The sequence below is a fragment of the Dermacentor albipictus genome, chromosome 1 (assembly GCF_038994185.2).
Source record: "Dermacentor albipictus isolate Rhodes 1998 colony chromosome 1, USDA_Dalb.pri_finalv2, whole genome shotgun sequence".
NCBI classification, from domain to species: domain Eukaryota; kingdom Metazoa; phylum Arthropoda; class Arachnida; order Ixodida; family Ixodidae; genus Dermacentor; species Dermacentor albipictus.
Genome location: NC_091821.1, coordinates 489283939 through 489299708, shown reverse-complemented (window position 1 = coordinate 489299708; position 15770 = coordinate 489283939). Strand labels below are relative to the sequence as shown.

The 15770-nt window shown below is 45.7% G+C and overlaps 1 protein-coding gene across 1 annotated transcript in view; it reads right to left on the bottom strand.

The window, feature by feature from the left end:
• LOC135911785 (glucose dehydrogenase [FAD, quinone]-like) overlaps positions 1-15770 on the bottom strand; it is an 83290-nt gene that overhangs the window by 67411 nt on the left and 109 nt on the right. Inside the window, exons 2-4 of the mRNA XM_070531753.1 lie at positions 13447-13672; positions 10652-10838; positions 595-726 (exon numbers count right to left, since the gene is read on the bottom strand). Of these exons, the coding sequence (XP_070387854.1) occupies positions 595-726; positions 10652-10838; positions 13447-13672 (545 nt within the window). The remainder of the gene's footprint in view (positions 1-594; positions 727-10651; positions 10839-13446; positions 13673-15770) is intronic.

Sequence of the window (15770 nt, the reverse complement as noted above, 5' to 3'; positions counted from 1 at the left end):
GGATCTTCTTTTTCTCTAGCTCCACCACTGATGCAACCTGTGTATCGAATATGGCAAGGACGAGCACGGTTGGCATATAGTAAGACCTATTTTCAATACAAGGAAATACGTTGATATTCTATGTAACTTTATTTCAGGTGGCACACTGCCTCGGGCTTCTTTTCGGTACGTCATCTTGAAGCGACTGAATGTGTAAGCCGGTATTGCATATGTTGTCAGAGCCCCGTAAATGGTATTTGTAGGCTGCTCTGTGTGCTCATCGAGAAGCTTCATGATATATCACAATTTTTTTTTCAGGCAAGGCATGTTATGGAACCTAATAAACTGTGTTTACATTAGAAGACACGATGAAACCTCCTACGTCCATTCGAAATGTTAGAGATTTTTCAGTTGTATGAACTGTATTCGTCCATGTTCGTTTACGTCTGCAATAAACAATTTCTTTTTTAAAGGTGAATAGAGAGGAAGTGCTGGTCCTCTATTCGCGAAAATACCGCTATATGTTTTGCACATATTTTCTATGATATTTCAACAATGTGTATTTCATAAACCCAAGTACAGGTGCATGCGTCGCTTCGCTTGTTTGCAACTCACTTGTCTCGTTCGGCCCATTATAGTCGTCGTTGCTGTAACCAAGTTCCCGGCCAGCCTCTAAGAACAAGTCGCTAGCCTTCGTATGTGATGTTGGAAAACTTACAGGCACTTCCCCACTTTCTCCATGGTAACCTGTAAGAGTACCACCAGTAAGTTCAGGCGGTGCTTAAAGGTTACACTCAATAAATGAAATACCTTACCAAGCAGTGGCAAAAATGGAACTGCGATTCTCACCTTTTGCGTCGTTTTACTCTGAGTCATACGTGGAGCAAAGCTGATTATGAATAAGAACAACCAGCTCAGACTGGATAGTACCGGCACTCCCGGGCAACTCGAAGCCTGACACTGCAGATGAACAATTGTACCCAGAGCTTTCCTTGTACTGCGCGACTATCCACACCCATTGAGCTTATCTAGCCTAGAAAGGACTGTAGGTATCCAAACAGTCAAGTAATATGCATACTGGTAATACTGTATATAGGGAAGCACCGAGAAAGCTCGAATAGCAGGTTGTTATTCTGTATGTTCAGAAGAGTCTCAGGCAAATACGGCATCTAGAATAGTTTCACCTAGGTATAATTGCATGAATAAAGTTCAACAGAGAATTATTAGAACATTTTTTTAAGTGACCCCGCTATATCACCACCAAAAGACGACAGTACTCCTGTAGCATTCGCACTGATCAAAAAACGTCACAATTTTCTTCGCAGTGTCCTAATTATCTGCTGTAGTTAATATTTTCCCAGTCCACAAGCTTCGCTAATCTCATCGAAGCAACTTTTCCCTTTCAATGGCGTGCCTCTCATTTTGTACAAATAATACGCAGCATTTAACAAAATCAGTGTCATGCGTTTCATCGAACATGCTTTTCTGTCGTACATAAATATTTTGTTCAATACACAAAATAGCCAACCACATGGTTCGTCTTTGTCTAACCATACCACATAACTGGTTCAAATCAACTTAAGTTGCTTTTGCGCTCTTTGCAATGGCGCTCTAAAATTCATATAGATCAAATTTTTTGCGACAAAAGTTAGTGCACCTGCGGAAAGCGAGTTTCCACGCCTCACGAAGGAAAGCTTCCGGAGCTAATCACTAAAATAACACGGTTTCATGTGCAAGGGCTCTAAATTATGGCGATCCCTTGGCCAACTGCAATAAGCGTTTCTGGCAAACAGGCAGCAGCCCAAGCAAGCGGCTCCCGAGAGGCTCTTGCTCGTATTGAGAATGCTTATCGAAAAAGCTAGAACGTTCATAGTGGCTTCTTGCAAGCATTGCTCACGCCATCCCAAATTTATTAAACCAGCATATTCGGCAGCATCAGGGACCAAAACGCTCGCGAAACTAATAACACAGTTGATATCACAGTTATGAGATGGCTTTGATAGCACGCCATCGTTTACTTTTGCGTGAGAAGAAAACACTCTAAGCTTGCCAGTCCTTGCTGTAGTCGTGACAAAGCGTTTGCGTAACATTGTGTACGACTATTTCGTTGTTTCAGGCATAGAAGTAAAGCTTCTTTATTGCCTTGTTCGTTTTGTTAATAAAATTCAGTTCTAAAGGGTTCGACTGCGAAGACCTGCGCAGATACCGGGAAGATAGATCTATACACAAAAAGGCGCTTGAGGTTCGCCTCCTTCTGTTGCAGCCATGTGCTAAATTTTGGCTTGCCAACACTGGGTAATGCGAAAAACGTGCTGAAGTCAGGTTGATACTGTCAATATGCTTTGTCATGTCGTTGATAATGTCAATGGGCTTTCTCACGTCTATGTTGCCGCAATTGCTAAATTGAGAGTTTCCATAAATAACGCTGCAAAACACAAAAGCGAAACCATCGACAGCTGTGCCAACCAATGTTTTCACAGCACGCACATTACGCATAAGCGGAAATGGAATGAACTACTACATGATGCACTAAGCGAACACCACACGTCCTTTCCTTGTTCCGCTCATGATGGGTTGGTGAAGGTGAGGTTCTGTGTAGGACCACGATCTGAATAGCCTGTGGGTAAATTGTGGTCACCATATGTTCTTCACCGTGCACACAATTCACGGTACATGAGCGTTTACGCTCTTCACGGCCATTTAAGTGTGGCCGCTGTGGTTATGAATCAAACCCGTGAACTCATGCCTACCAGCGCTGCGTCATCGCCACTAAGCCACCATGGCACGTGGGAAGAAGACAGAGAGACGAAAGAAAGGGCAGATGCTGAGTGGAGAACAAAAACGGGAAATGTGGCTTGCTCTATTGCACTAGGAATCAGGGAATGAAAGGTGCAAAGAGAAAGTGAAAATAGAAAAGGAAGCAGAAAGACGGCGCACACAAACTATCCCAACCACTTATATTATGCAGCAGATTAAGGTCCCAGCGAGCATGTCCCACGTAGTTGGATCCCCCATAGTTGATGTAGAGTTTTGTGCAGCTATCCCGCGACCTTCAATTCCAACTTGTAATTGTATCCATTGTAATTTCAGCTTGAATACCATGTTCCTACGGGCTTAGGGAGCGCCGGATATAGCCGAGTAAGCCTCTCGTGAGGAAGGCCACGATATATTTGTTGTTGCGCCAACCTTGAGCCCGAGGCTACAACGGCACCTTCTGCACAGTAGACCCTCTGTTTTCGGAAGGTGGTGGTGACTGCCGCAGTTTCTACAGCTGACGAATCTAGGGCGTCCACCCGACCGGACAATTACACGGCAAAAGAAGGTATACAGAATGCCGTTCCGGAGCTCTCCTTACATATCCACGTCGAACTATCTGTGGCTTGCATGTGAATGCGCTCTGTTGAAGTGGTCCAGGGCAAAAAGCTTGCTTCTGGCGTTGGAATAGTGCATGTCACTTGAACTTGAGGTACTCTGACGCTGCGCGTTAGATCTGCAAAACACCCCGATGGGTCCGGATGACTTCGTTTAGACCATTCAAATCCTAATTGCCGGAAGATTTTCAGAGGGATAAAGTCAGCACCATGAGGCCTGGTAGCTCGTTCTTGCTCACAGTGGCCAGAATAGCTTGGGATGCGAATAGGCGGAGCGGAAGCAACTCAGTTTCATTTGTAACCTTGTCTGAAGCCGTCGCCGAAACACCCATCGCCAAATGAAGTCCCTATCTATGTACTGCCTTCAAGCGGTCGAACGGGATGTTTCATGGCGATATGAATGGCAGCTCGTACAGAATGGTGATTGTTATCAGTTCAGCGTTGTTTCAACATGAACTGATGGTTGCCCCAACGTACGCCTGCCCGTAGAGTTACCATAGTGAATATATATCAAAACCTGGGCGAAAAAAGTGGCAACCGCGAGCACATCGCCCTGCTGCTACCTCTAATAGTTTTAACACTAAACAACAAAAACTTATAATGCAAAAAGGAGCATTTACACGTAGCACGTCTGTTTCAACAATGTACACAGTTCATTTTATGGTCACCATTTATAAATGTTTGATGCAAAATTTACGTTGCGAGAAAGGTTGCGTTTACAAGCGCCTGAACTTGATGGCGCCACCATACCGAGAGAGGTTCAGGATTGCGTTGTTCGTTGACCTAGTCTGAGTCGCATCTCGTCGTCTGCGCCTGCGCACTTCCACAGAGTAGCAACCTAGCGGTGCCATTGCGGTTAACAATTTCAGTACATGAGTGCTAAGGGGAGTTTTTCCTCTAGAATTGATTGTATGAACTCTATGCGCCTGCCGTGCAACGAAGCGCATCGAGCCTATGAATTGATACAGCCGCACGACTTGATGAAGCTTTTCAGTTGAGGCAGGAACTAGTTGCACGGCGAAATGGGTGGCCCATAATATTGAGCCGCAAGAGCATTGACCTCCGTCTCACTCTAAGAAGTGTGAGGGCTGACTTTTCCACTGATAAGCAAAGGCTAAGCGCCCATGAGTGGCGTCCAATGATAGAGATTGCAACCTTGGACCATCATCATCATCAGCCTCGCTGCGCCCACGGCAGGGCAAAGGCTGCTCCCATACTTCTCCAACTACTCCGGTCATGTGCTAATTGTGGCCATGTTGTCCCTGCAAACTTCTTTATCTCGTCCGCCTTGGATATCCGTGCCAAGCGTTTGTCCGAAGGAAAATCAAAATTGAGACATCGTCAGCGTAAAAGGACATCTTAGCTTTCCTCCCTCCTCTTTATAGTGCCTCAGGAAGGCTGGCCACGGCAACATTACAAAACAAGGAAGATATGACACATTTATGATGCAGGCCCAGGGAAATGTGTCGCTCTTCACTCATTGCATTGCCTAGCTCATCGCGGACACAGCCCTATCTGAGAAATTCGTGAGTGAACTTAGGAGCATTTCCCAAGATTTGCACGGCTTCGAGTGATTTAATGATGCCTGTCTGAAGCGCACAGTCGTACGATTTGGCAACATCCATGAAGAAAACAAGTGTTAAAAGGCCATTGACTCAGTGGTTCTCGATGGGGCTCAGCAAGCTCAAGGCACTGTCCTCAGCGTTCATCCATTCTAGCAATTCAGTCACATAAGGCGGAAGTTTCGTTCCTTGCTCCTTATGCCAATTTAATATTGAGCATAATAGACTTTCCATCTCATTCAATCGACATCATGTTGACATATACTGGCGGGTAAGAGGCTAGTTTTGCAAGATCTTTACTGGGCTTGAGCCATGGCAGCACGCAGGCTGTCTTCCACATTTCTGGAATCTCTATCATGCTCCAGACGTGATCGAATATATCAAGAAGGGCTCCCTTGTATGGCAAATCTGTCGGCATCTGGTGGCTGATCAAATCCGGATACACCACCCATTGATTCCTTAGAGTGCTAAGCGCTAGTTCCAACTCGGGAAAACTGGATGAGGCGTCCATCGTAGAGCATGACTAATGCGATATGGAGTTCACTATGCCTACTGACCTGCCAGACGACTATACGGCTTTAAAGTCTTCTGTGAGAGCTTGAAAAGCTTTGCTTTAAAGCAAGTGCATGCAATGGCCTGTACGAGAGAACTTTTATGACATGGTTGCTGAGTATTCTTCCTATCTTTTTCAAGGAAGTGGATACTGATAGATCTAGTAAACAGCAGCAGATTGCGCTTTTTCGAAATATTTTTGTATTGCGAAGAATGAAGACGTTTATTCTATTATATACCGTTTTAGCATACGAATCTCCTTTTCTTTCTTATTAGCTGCCTCAGTTTTACTGTGCACTGCGAAAAGGTACTTTAGCATGAAGTACGGAGCAATGAAATGATGTAGCAATTTAATTACTGAGGTAGCTGCTCCGTTGCTTTACAACATATCGGCAAACAGCTCGTCAGAAGATTCATTCAGCACTTCCCTATAAGTGTCTTAGCGTGTTCCGATACAGAATTGTCGGCCGTCACTCCGAAACACATTGATGTTTGAAGAGTTTACCTCATGAAGAGCCATATACAAAACTCAAACTCGTTAACATTACGCTCCTATGGCAAGCACGCATAACCAGATTTCCTCTGTTCGAGCTGTCAGAAAGACTCCGGTCACATATCGCAAGCAACACCACCGCACAGATCCTGTTTCAAATCGAAAATAAGCCATATCCTGCTGGTGTACGGATCAAAATGTGTCGAATCGACTCGCCCTATAGCAAATTGCTTATCAGACAATATATTCGAGTGGCTATGGCAGACTCTTTGTAAGTTGCGTCCCTGATTTTGTTGCTGCCTTAAAATTCTGCCCAAGAAAAATACCCTGTGAGACCTTGCAAATGGGGCTTCCTATACTTTCAAGCAGACGAATTTACCCTCCAAATATTATTATGAGTGTCCATGAAGCATAGCAGTGCTCCTAATTGCCAATGTTCTAATCGATTTCTACTTAAATAACATCAGGATATAATAAAAATAATTTGCAATGCATTTTTTTAAAAGAAAACCGCATCAAATGGAGGCTTCCCAAGAAAAAAAATATCCTAACTTTACATGCAAATATTGGTCAAATGTGCTCCATGACATTTCACTCCTTGTCGCTGTAAAGTTGCCCTAGCCCTGACATGCAAAACGTATTTGATTGCTTTTATAGCACTGCATTTCGGTCTGATAACATTATTTTTTTCGTTTTTCGCAAGTTTTATTTAGGTGGAACTGACACAGTTTGAATCACCTCTCCCCGTCCTGATTTGCAAATGTCAGGAAATTATCACTGTCCATTGTGTCTAGGGCCATTGTCGATGATTGCAAGAGCTCTGTTCAACCTAGCACGATTTCTATGGCGCTGCATGAATCCGGTGGCTTAAAGAGAGTCGGCTTGCCACTGTTTGCCCCACATATTTCCTCAGCATTCGTGGCTGATACTAGACTTTTGGCTTGAATATCTATGATCCTATATCCCAAGAGCGAATGGTGTGCATTAAAATGACCACAATATTTTATTGCAAGGGGGCAGAAGTCTAGGGGGCAGAACGATTACAGAAGTCTGTTAGAAACGCGTCAATGGCGATTCTCTTTCGTGGATGTATGTGCACTGACACCACAGGGAGTATTCTGTTGCCTAAGCACACTTGCATGGCGGCAACTCCCAAGGAACTGCAACGAAGATCTTTTACTGGCATGGTAACATGACAGATTTGTGTCCCGATATATATTAAGCACTTCGAATTTTCTAGTTGCGGTTTACGGGGATTGCTGTGTGTCCATACCAAGCAATAGTCCTTCGACTTGGCAGATCTGCGTCTGCGAAGCGGAAGGCAACCGGAAGGCAGCCCGGCGTCCATTCTGAGTCTTCCTACATAATGTAACAACTTCGCCTTCGCAGGTACGTTGATCTGGGTCCTTGCAGGTGCCCAGTACTCCGTTACCGGACATAGCCTGGCGCTTGGTCGTGGTGTACGTACATCGCTTGCAGACGGGGATATCCGAAGCGATCGCAGGAACTCTTGCTCCGCAGACCAGTCACACCAATCTGTGCTCGGAAAGCGTAATTTTCCCGTCACGCAGTCTCCGCAGACGAGGGCTTTCTCCTAACTTGTCACATAGCCAGTGTACTGATGTTTAGGAAAGAAGAAAAATGACACTGAGGCTGTGTCGGTCATGTAGGTGAACCGTTCCAGACAGCCATAAGCGGCAAGAATTTGGAGTGGGGCCCTCTTGCGAGTGACGTCGCGGCCAGGACGCCGCTCGCTGCGGCTCGCTCGGCTGCCGCGCGCGCTCGTTCCCTTCGTGTATGCTTTGGGTATGGGTGGCTCGAGCCGTACTTATTGAATGATATGCCGGCTTCTTTCTGCTGCCATGCCTGAACCACAGTTCTTTCTCCTAAAGCGTGTAAGTCCATAAAATGTGCGGCCTGGATATGGCAAGCTATGTAACGTTGAAGGAGTCTACTGGCATTGCAATGGATATATGCGCCATGTCTCCCCATAAATTTTGCGTAAAAGGAATGCTGCAAATTCAACACGCGAAGTTGTCTTTAATGCTTCGATAAACACTTAACATTCCCTTAGTATATAGCTATGAGAGACATTGCATTTTACATGGAAGAAAAATCTTGATATTGGCGTCAGCATGTTATTCGTGTTAGACACTGCCCAGCGAAGCTTTCATCGTGGTTCTTATTACTCTGGTGAGTTGTTCTAGTCAATTATGGCCATTTATTAATGCGTAAAAGAAAGTGTTAGGCGCGCATTTCTTGTGAAAACGTTTTCTGCTACTTTCATCCCTCTCTGAAACAGGCTCCTTAACAAAGCAATTGCTCATGGCTGATAACACGACAGCGCGTCATGTAGAGTATTTACATAGTCAATTCAGAAATACCATAGTAGCAATCACCTGAGAGAAAAGTTTCGTTGTTAAGATCAAGAGCCAATCAATTGCAAGCGATGTATTAAATGTTTCATGGTGGCCCTCGGTAGCCTTTATCGACAATATGGCACGCCCCTCATGCAACGGTAACGCCCGACTGTCGGTATGCGAGGCAGCCATTCTTCGCGAAACCCATCAATTCACTACAACTTCGAATTGAAACCGTAAAGCATTTTTTACAGTGCCAATTGGGATGCCTAAATTATTCTCGAGGTACTTAGCGCAGCTTAGATTGTATAGAAAAGAAAAATTCAAGCACCTTCTGCCTCAACATGGCTCGAGCCAGCGTTGTTTAATTATACGAACGCAGAACTATTCGTTTCGTCGGTACATAACAGAGAACCTCGCAAACCTTCATAAAGAAAACACCACAAGCCATATTTCACTTGATTTTTGACCCTCCACTGGGGAATTATGATATCTTCAATATCTCCCGTACTACGAATGATTGACGCTTCGATTTCTTTCTGGCTGCAACCATATGGTCCAAAAGGCATATCACACTAAAAAACTTGTGCCGAGCAGCTTGTGCCAGTTCGTCAAACAGTTTTGTCATGTATTCCCGAAGCAACAAGCACCAATAAATTTCTCAAGTGAGTTGAGCGTGCAGCACAGAAAAGGGAATATACATTGATACATTCCTTTTCGTATTCTGCAAATAGCTGTAAGCATTCATTAGCTTTACTTCAAATTACCGCCACTTAAGGTAAACACGCAAAGAACCGTCTCATTTTGAGAAGCACATAAAAAGGCAAGTGGTGCTTGTAGAGTCTAAACTGCAGTGTCAAGTTTTGGTGTTACTACCGAGTGTTTCTGAGAAGAAATGAAAAAATTCGATATTATACTTTGAACCACTGGTCGTGAGCAAACCTGTTTTAGCCGATTAAAATCAAGGTAACTTTTGTAAATGTCATATATAGCCAGCGTTTGTGAGATACTTGTTGAACCGCGGCAGGTACGGTGTATCATAACTCGGTTCTTATATGCTATGTTTTTGCGGTAGTCCATCCGCACATGAAAATACCGCAATGGGCTGGTCTGCGCTCCTTCGGCTGGCACTGCAGCGTTGCCATTGAGAGCTGCATTGTCGTCTAAGAATGAGCTTTTTGAATAAATATACGTGAATTAAGACGTCGTAAAACTATATTTGAGACGACCGCCACAAGTATACAAGCAGAGACAACGAGGGCGAAAAAACGAAAACACCGCAGAAAGCACCCGCACACAACCCGAGCTATACTTACTGTACCCGAACTGTAGCAGGCGACAGGCACATATCCGTGCCCTGACGTCACGCGAGCGGCGCTCGCAGCGCCCCTGTAGTTCGTTCTCGGGGCTAATAGTGAAGCTTACTGTCGCTGGATGCGATGATACAAGCCGCCGCTGCCGCAGCTATGTTCCCGAGTGTAACGGCGGCGGGGCGTCGCGAACGATAAACCTACGTGTTTCCAAATCCACAGCTCGGAGTACGAGACGTTCAGAAATAGAGAAAACTCCAGACTCACGCCTTTCCGCAATTGGGACTGTGCTACGCAATGTGGCCAACCGTGTATGCCAGTCAAATCCCTATTGTGGGGGCGGCCGTCTCCTCCCCACATTATGTGGGAATAGGGCAATCGAACATAAACTCGCCCATGATACTGACCTCCCTCACGGAGCCTTGGAAGGCCGTCCTCGTTCGAGCTGACTTGGAGTCCCAGAAGGGTCTCTGGAGCCCTGGGCTAGGAACCCACCCTTCCCGTTCCCTTATCCTTTTCTCTATTAAATGAAGTGCTTCAATCAATTAATCGAGATGAAATTCATATAGGGCCCGCTAAAGATTCTCATATACAAAAAGGGACGACGCATATTCCGTGCTGCTCCAGAAAGGTTGTCGCGATGAGTACGCTTTACATGCTGGTCAAGACGCTGCTAACATTCACCCCCCCTTCACCCCCCCCCTCCCCGCCCTCTTGTGCGAGTCGTGCTGTGCAACTGCCTTAGTACTCGCACTTCCAACATAAGCGCTGGCTCAATGCGACTTTCTGAAGTATAAATGCCAAGTGATCAGCCTGCTACTGAATTTATTGCTTCTGTATTTAGCACTGTTGAAATATGCATCGCTGCCTATACAGTCCATTGATTAACGAGTACGCTCCTCTTTCGCGCTTTCCCGACTTTTGGTAAACAATCAGGAATGGATGCTGCGTTTTTCTGCTTGTCTAAGAAAGAAGGTGAATGCCCCGTATGGCCTGCACACTGTGTCGAGTAGTCGTCGCTTACCATTGTCGATTCCCAGATACGACGTTTCAATGGTGATGAAGTCTGGCAACACATCGTCGTACGACCAGCCCTCCGCGCCGTACTCAGATGCCCATCTATCAAAGTCTTTTCGATTTCCTCTAGCATAGATAATGTTGTTGATGGAACTCGAGCCACCGAGCACTTTGCCACGCGGGAATCTGTTTACCTGCATAAAAGAATTTTAGAAGACGGTAAATAGGCAGCAGAATACTAGTGTACAGTTTCTTGTTTGAATGCAAAAAGAGATTATGTAACCAGCATTCGTGTTTGAGAGCTATCGTGAGACAGTTTACGTGGCTTCGATTACTTGCCACTGGGGTGAAATTACACTACTCTCTAGTCACTAAGGCACGTTTTGAGAAATTACACTACTCTATAGTCGCTAAGGCACGTTTTGAGCTAGTTGATTGGTATTCATGATAAAACAGTGCCGCGTGACAGGACAAGGAGAGAGAATTTTGACACACACAACCAGGCCTGTGGTTGTTGTTGACGTTGTTGCTAAAAAAATAAGCCGCGCAGTTTCCAGATTCCACCAAATTCGCCTTTGTCACTGTTAGACAGGCGCATTCTAGCACGATTTCGTAAACGTAGCTGCAAGGTAATTGGCAGTATTGGCTTCAATATAAGCAATTTTAGCAGAGTTGCCGTCGCTTGGAGATACTCAGCTTATCATTTGCATTCTGCTAATTGTTGACGACTAGGCCTACATAAATAATTACTGAACTGCTCGGTTACTATAATTAGATGAAAAGCGTCCATTGGAATATTGTGGAGCAACATGAAAATCTCTTGATACCGCTTTATGTAAAAATAAATAAATGTGTTTTTCCGACCGTGAGAGAAGCCCTCGAATACACATAAAATTGCCGCGCGACTGTAGGCTCGAGGAGCCCATGTCCGCTTCGTGCCTAGGTATTTGCCTATATCTGGATCGGAGGTCTATACTTCAGAAAATATTCAGCGCCCTGGAGGGAGTTGATGGCATCGTTGATGCGAGGCATCGTATATACGTCTTTGCGCGTGATCTTATTAAGCCCATTAAAATCGAAGCATAATCGTACAGGGCCGTTTTTCTTCCAGACCAAAACAACAGGAGACGACCGAGAATTGGACGATGGCCAAAAAATGTGTCTTTTGAGCATGTCATCAGCGTTGCTCGCAATGACTTTCCCGTGTGCAGAAGACACTACGTATTAGCGGCGGTGTACAATCGAAGTCCCTTCGATTTCGAGTCGATGCACTGCGACGGAAGTGCGCCTTAGAAACTTGGAGCAAACGTCAAATAAAGCACCGTGTTTTTGCTGTAGGACAGAAAGGTATTTTGTCTGCGCATTAGACACATCGACATTTATCGCGGCCTAAAGGAGAGGTCAGAGCATAATCATCAGTTGTGCATTCCGCTTTAGTGATGTCGTTACCCGACTTAGATTGAGACTGAAGCCCTTTGGTACCAAATCAGAGGCTGCATATGATTTAAGCGTCGTGCTGTGGAGATTACACTTTATTTTTCTCTCTACCGCTTTCCTGCTTTGCCGAAAGCGCAACCATGTATTGGGGTAGCTGACCGTACTGTGCAAGTGTCAGTTCCCACGCGGCTGCGTCGGTTGACAAGAGACGTCGGCATAGCTTCGGAGATTCTAGCTTCTGGGCCTGTGGATGTGACATGCGCGGCGAATAGGTATCCTTGGCGGTCACCATTCCGGCTGGCTGTATAGTCTGCAGGCGTAGGTGTCAGCGGCTTCGAAGCTTGGATGAAGGCTGTCGGCGGCCAAGCCCCTCCAAGGGGGCACTTCGTGGAAGACATGGTCTAGGTAGAAGACACCGTGTCACAGCTCCCTCCGGCGGCATGAGCGGCTCACACTGCTCGCAAATTGGGACGCTTCTCTGTTGAACCAGTAGACGAAGAGTTTGCTCGCTCCTTAGCGTCGGTGGTTCAGAGTTCGGGGCATTGGCAGGCTCACCCAGATATCAGCATGTGGTCGCTGTTGGCGGATATTCTTGATGAGTTGTTTTAACTCTTCCAAAGCTTGCGTCCGTTCATTATCCGCAATTTCCATGGTTACCACATGGAGCACCAACCTCGGCACTGGCACCAACCTCGCGGCTGTAGCACACGGAAGCGGGAGATCCGGGTTCAAGGCGGTTGAAGTTCTCGTGGGCGTGGTTGATCGCGGATTCTCTGAGTGTAGATGAATTGATGGAAATGGGAGGAAAGCGGAGAGATAACCGCTCAGAAGTGTATTTGGATGGCACTGCTGTGAGTGAATTATTCAATAGGCCAAGCGCATTGAGAAAGATGAGAAGCAGTACTTCGCGGTTATCTTCGATTTATTTGCCCAACACTGTTGGTCGGTGGACCGAAATTTTTGAAAGGCTGCAGTAAATTTTCGCGACAAAGTCTCTGAATGAAAGTGACGAAAGAGAAAAGAAAAGGAAATGATAGACAATTAAAGCGGGGCGAAAAAAAAGAACATCAGTGAGATAGTCGGGGGAAAAAGAGATTCGTCGTTGGTAATATTGTTATCATTAGTAACAGTATTATCACTATCCACGGCGCATTTGCGGTGTCACTCCGCTCATCATTGTGAAGTGTTCAAATCTTTCCCACCTTCCCCAAGACGAGCGTCATGCGGTCAGGAAGTGCTGGTCATAAGAAAGAATATGTCGTAAGGCAAATGAAGTCAAACAAGGAAGAAGAAGAAAACTCTTCTTTAGAGGAACAACTTTCCTCTCTTTCTCACTCTATTCCCATAAGAACAGATTGAGCTCACCTGATCGTCTATGGATAAGCTGGCATTGTGCTGTCGTTCGCTGATGTAGGCCCAGTCGATATCGGTGCGCTCCAAGAGAACCGAGAACAAGGGCACCTGCACAGCGGCGTCCTCCAGTCCTCCAGCTTCGAGAAGCAGCACGCTGGCTGTGCCGTCGGCCGTGAGGCGGTTGGCGAGAGCGCACCCTGCGGAGCCGGCACCGACTAGCGCGGCCAGCGATTCCGCGCTATTACCGCAGGCGTGTCAAGAAAGTGCGGATATTTACAGGTCAAATAAACGAGGACGAAATGATCCACGAAAAAGGAGCAGTTCAGGACAGGACTTGACATTCCACCGCGAGTTTCAGCAAGTCTAGATTCCGCGTAAATTCTGTCGCGACACTGCGAAACATAACTGATTATGGCAATATGACGCTTTTGCGTACCTGCTTAAAGAATGCTTCGCGGAGGCTAATTAACGGACGGTCTCGAAACTTTGCCCGCGCCTAACTCACAGATGCACACTATTTTCACCAGAATATCAAGTTTTTGGCCACGTCGAGTCCTTCCATGACGTTGGCAAAACTCCGGCGTGGTTCGTAAAACACGAGTGTCAAGCTCTCAGTACAAGTCATATGACCCTCGCTGTCTTCAAATCTACGTTCGCTTCCACCTTTAGTGCGTGGAGTGAAGCGGGGAAACAGTGTGGGCGTTTTAATAGCGCCGTTAAGCAGCCAACAAACGAATGCTCAGACACCGTTATTCAGGAGCTGATTAACCTACAAACGCAACTTTTTTTTTCTGCATCACTACTTTCATTCAGTATAAGTATAACTTTGTTTTAAACAGCGCACTTGAATAGAACAAGGACATACACAAAGAATGAAGCGCTGAAACAAATAAGCGTTTTTTGCCAGTCCTCTTGTTGTTGTTGTTGTTGTTATTATTATTATTATTATTATTATTATTATTATTATTATTATTATTATTATTATTATTATTATTATTATTATTATTATTATTATTATTATTATTATTATTGCAAGTGCCACTTCTCAAGTGCGCTGCTCACCTAATTCATGAATTACCAACAAGCGATTTATTACGTTGAAACACTTAAATAAGACCTGCGTGAATTATTCAGTTGTTTGGGGCCACCATTCAAACACGCATATACATATTATCGCGCTTACACCTACTGGCATTAAAAGCATCGCCGTAAAATGTGCAAGGAAATTTGGATGCAATTAGAACGTTCTGCAACATATTTATTGTCAACTCTGAGGCTTTTCTTTCGAGGAACCCGTATGGGTTTCCTTTGTAGGAGTTGCTACGAACGGGTTGATGTCTTATTTTCCCCTTTATATTTATTGCCTATACAGAACCTATTCATAACATTAAAATTGAGGGATCGCCGTCCTTTTAATGCGCTGCCTTCCTTATCATCATCACTAGACATCAAGAGGACACATGGAATAATAAAAAAAAACGGAGCACATCTGCGCACCAAATATATTACAACAAATTTTTAATCAACTGAAAAGTTTCAGAAGCGAAAACTTAAGGACAATCTTTGCAATGACAAATTGAGAAGGGGGGTGGAGGCGGGTGTAGCGCTCTGCGTCGTCAAGCAGGTGGGGGGGGGGGGGAGGTGTAGTCGGTGCCTGTGTATGAAGAAACAGGAAAGCAGCATCCGAGAGAAACCTCGGCTATTGCTTCTGTCGCTCCTAATTAGGTTGTAATTATTGAGCAAGTAACTTTTTAATTGCTTCACTTACGACAGATATGTCCGGACTATACATTAAAGCACATTTAAACGCTTACACTTTAAGTGTTTGCACCAGTCATTTTCTTGCGTGAGTATTTCCACTAATTTGGTGTTTCAGAAGAAAAAATTGGAGGCTTATCAAGGTTAAGACCAGTGGATGCTTCGCATCCACTTGGCTTAACCTTAGCGTATCCTTAGCGTTTGGAGGCATCTTGACGGCATACACGCCCGGCGCAAAGACGCTGGCGCGGTTGCGGGCACAGAGACTGACGCGACGGCGGGCGCGCGCCGCTTCATCCCTGGCATGACGTCACATATCACATGATGCAGCGATGGTGGCGCCGCCGCCACGTCGCGTGCGACGGCGCGTACCGAAGTGTGGAGGCCTCCGCCGAGCGACCTCCGACGGCGCGATATGAGGCCCCATCTGCAGCCGCTGTGACGTCATCACGTGACGTCACATCATGTGATCTCACTGCAGGGTCAATGGTGGCCACCGCCGGCAGGCGACCGACGGCGCGATATGAGGCCCCATCTGCAGCCGGTGAGACGTCATCACGTGACGTCATGTCAAGTGA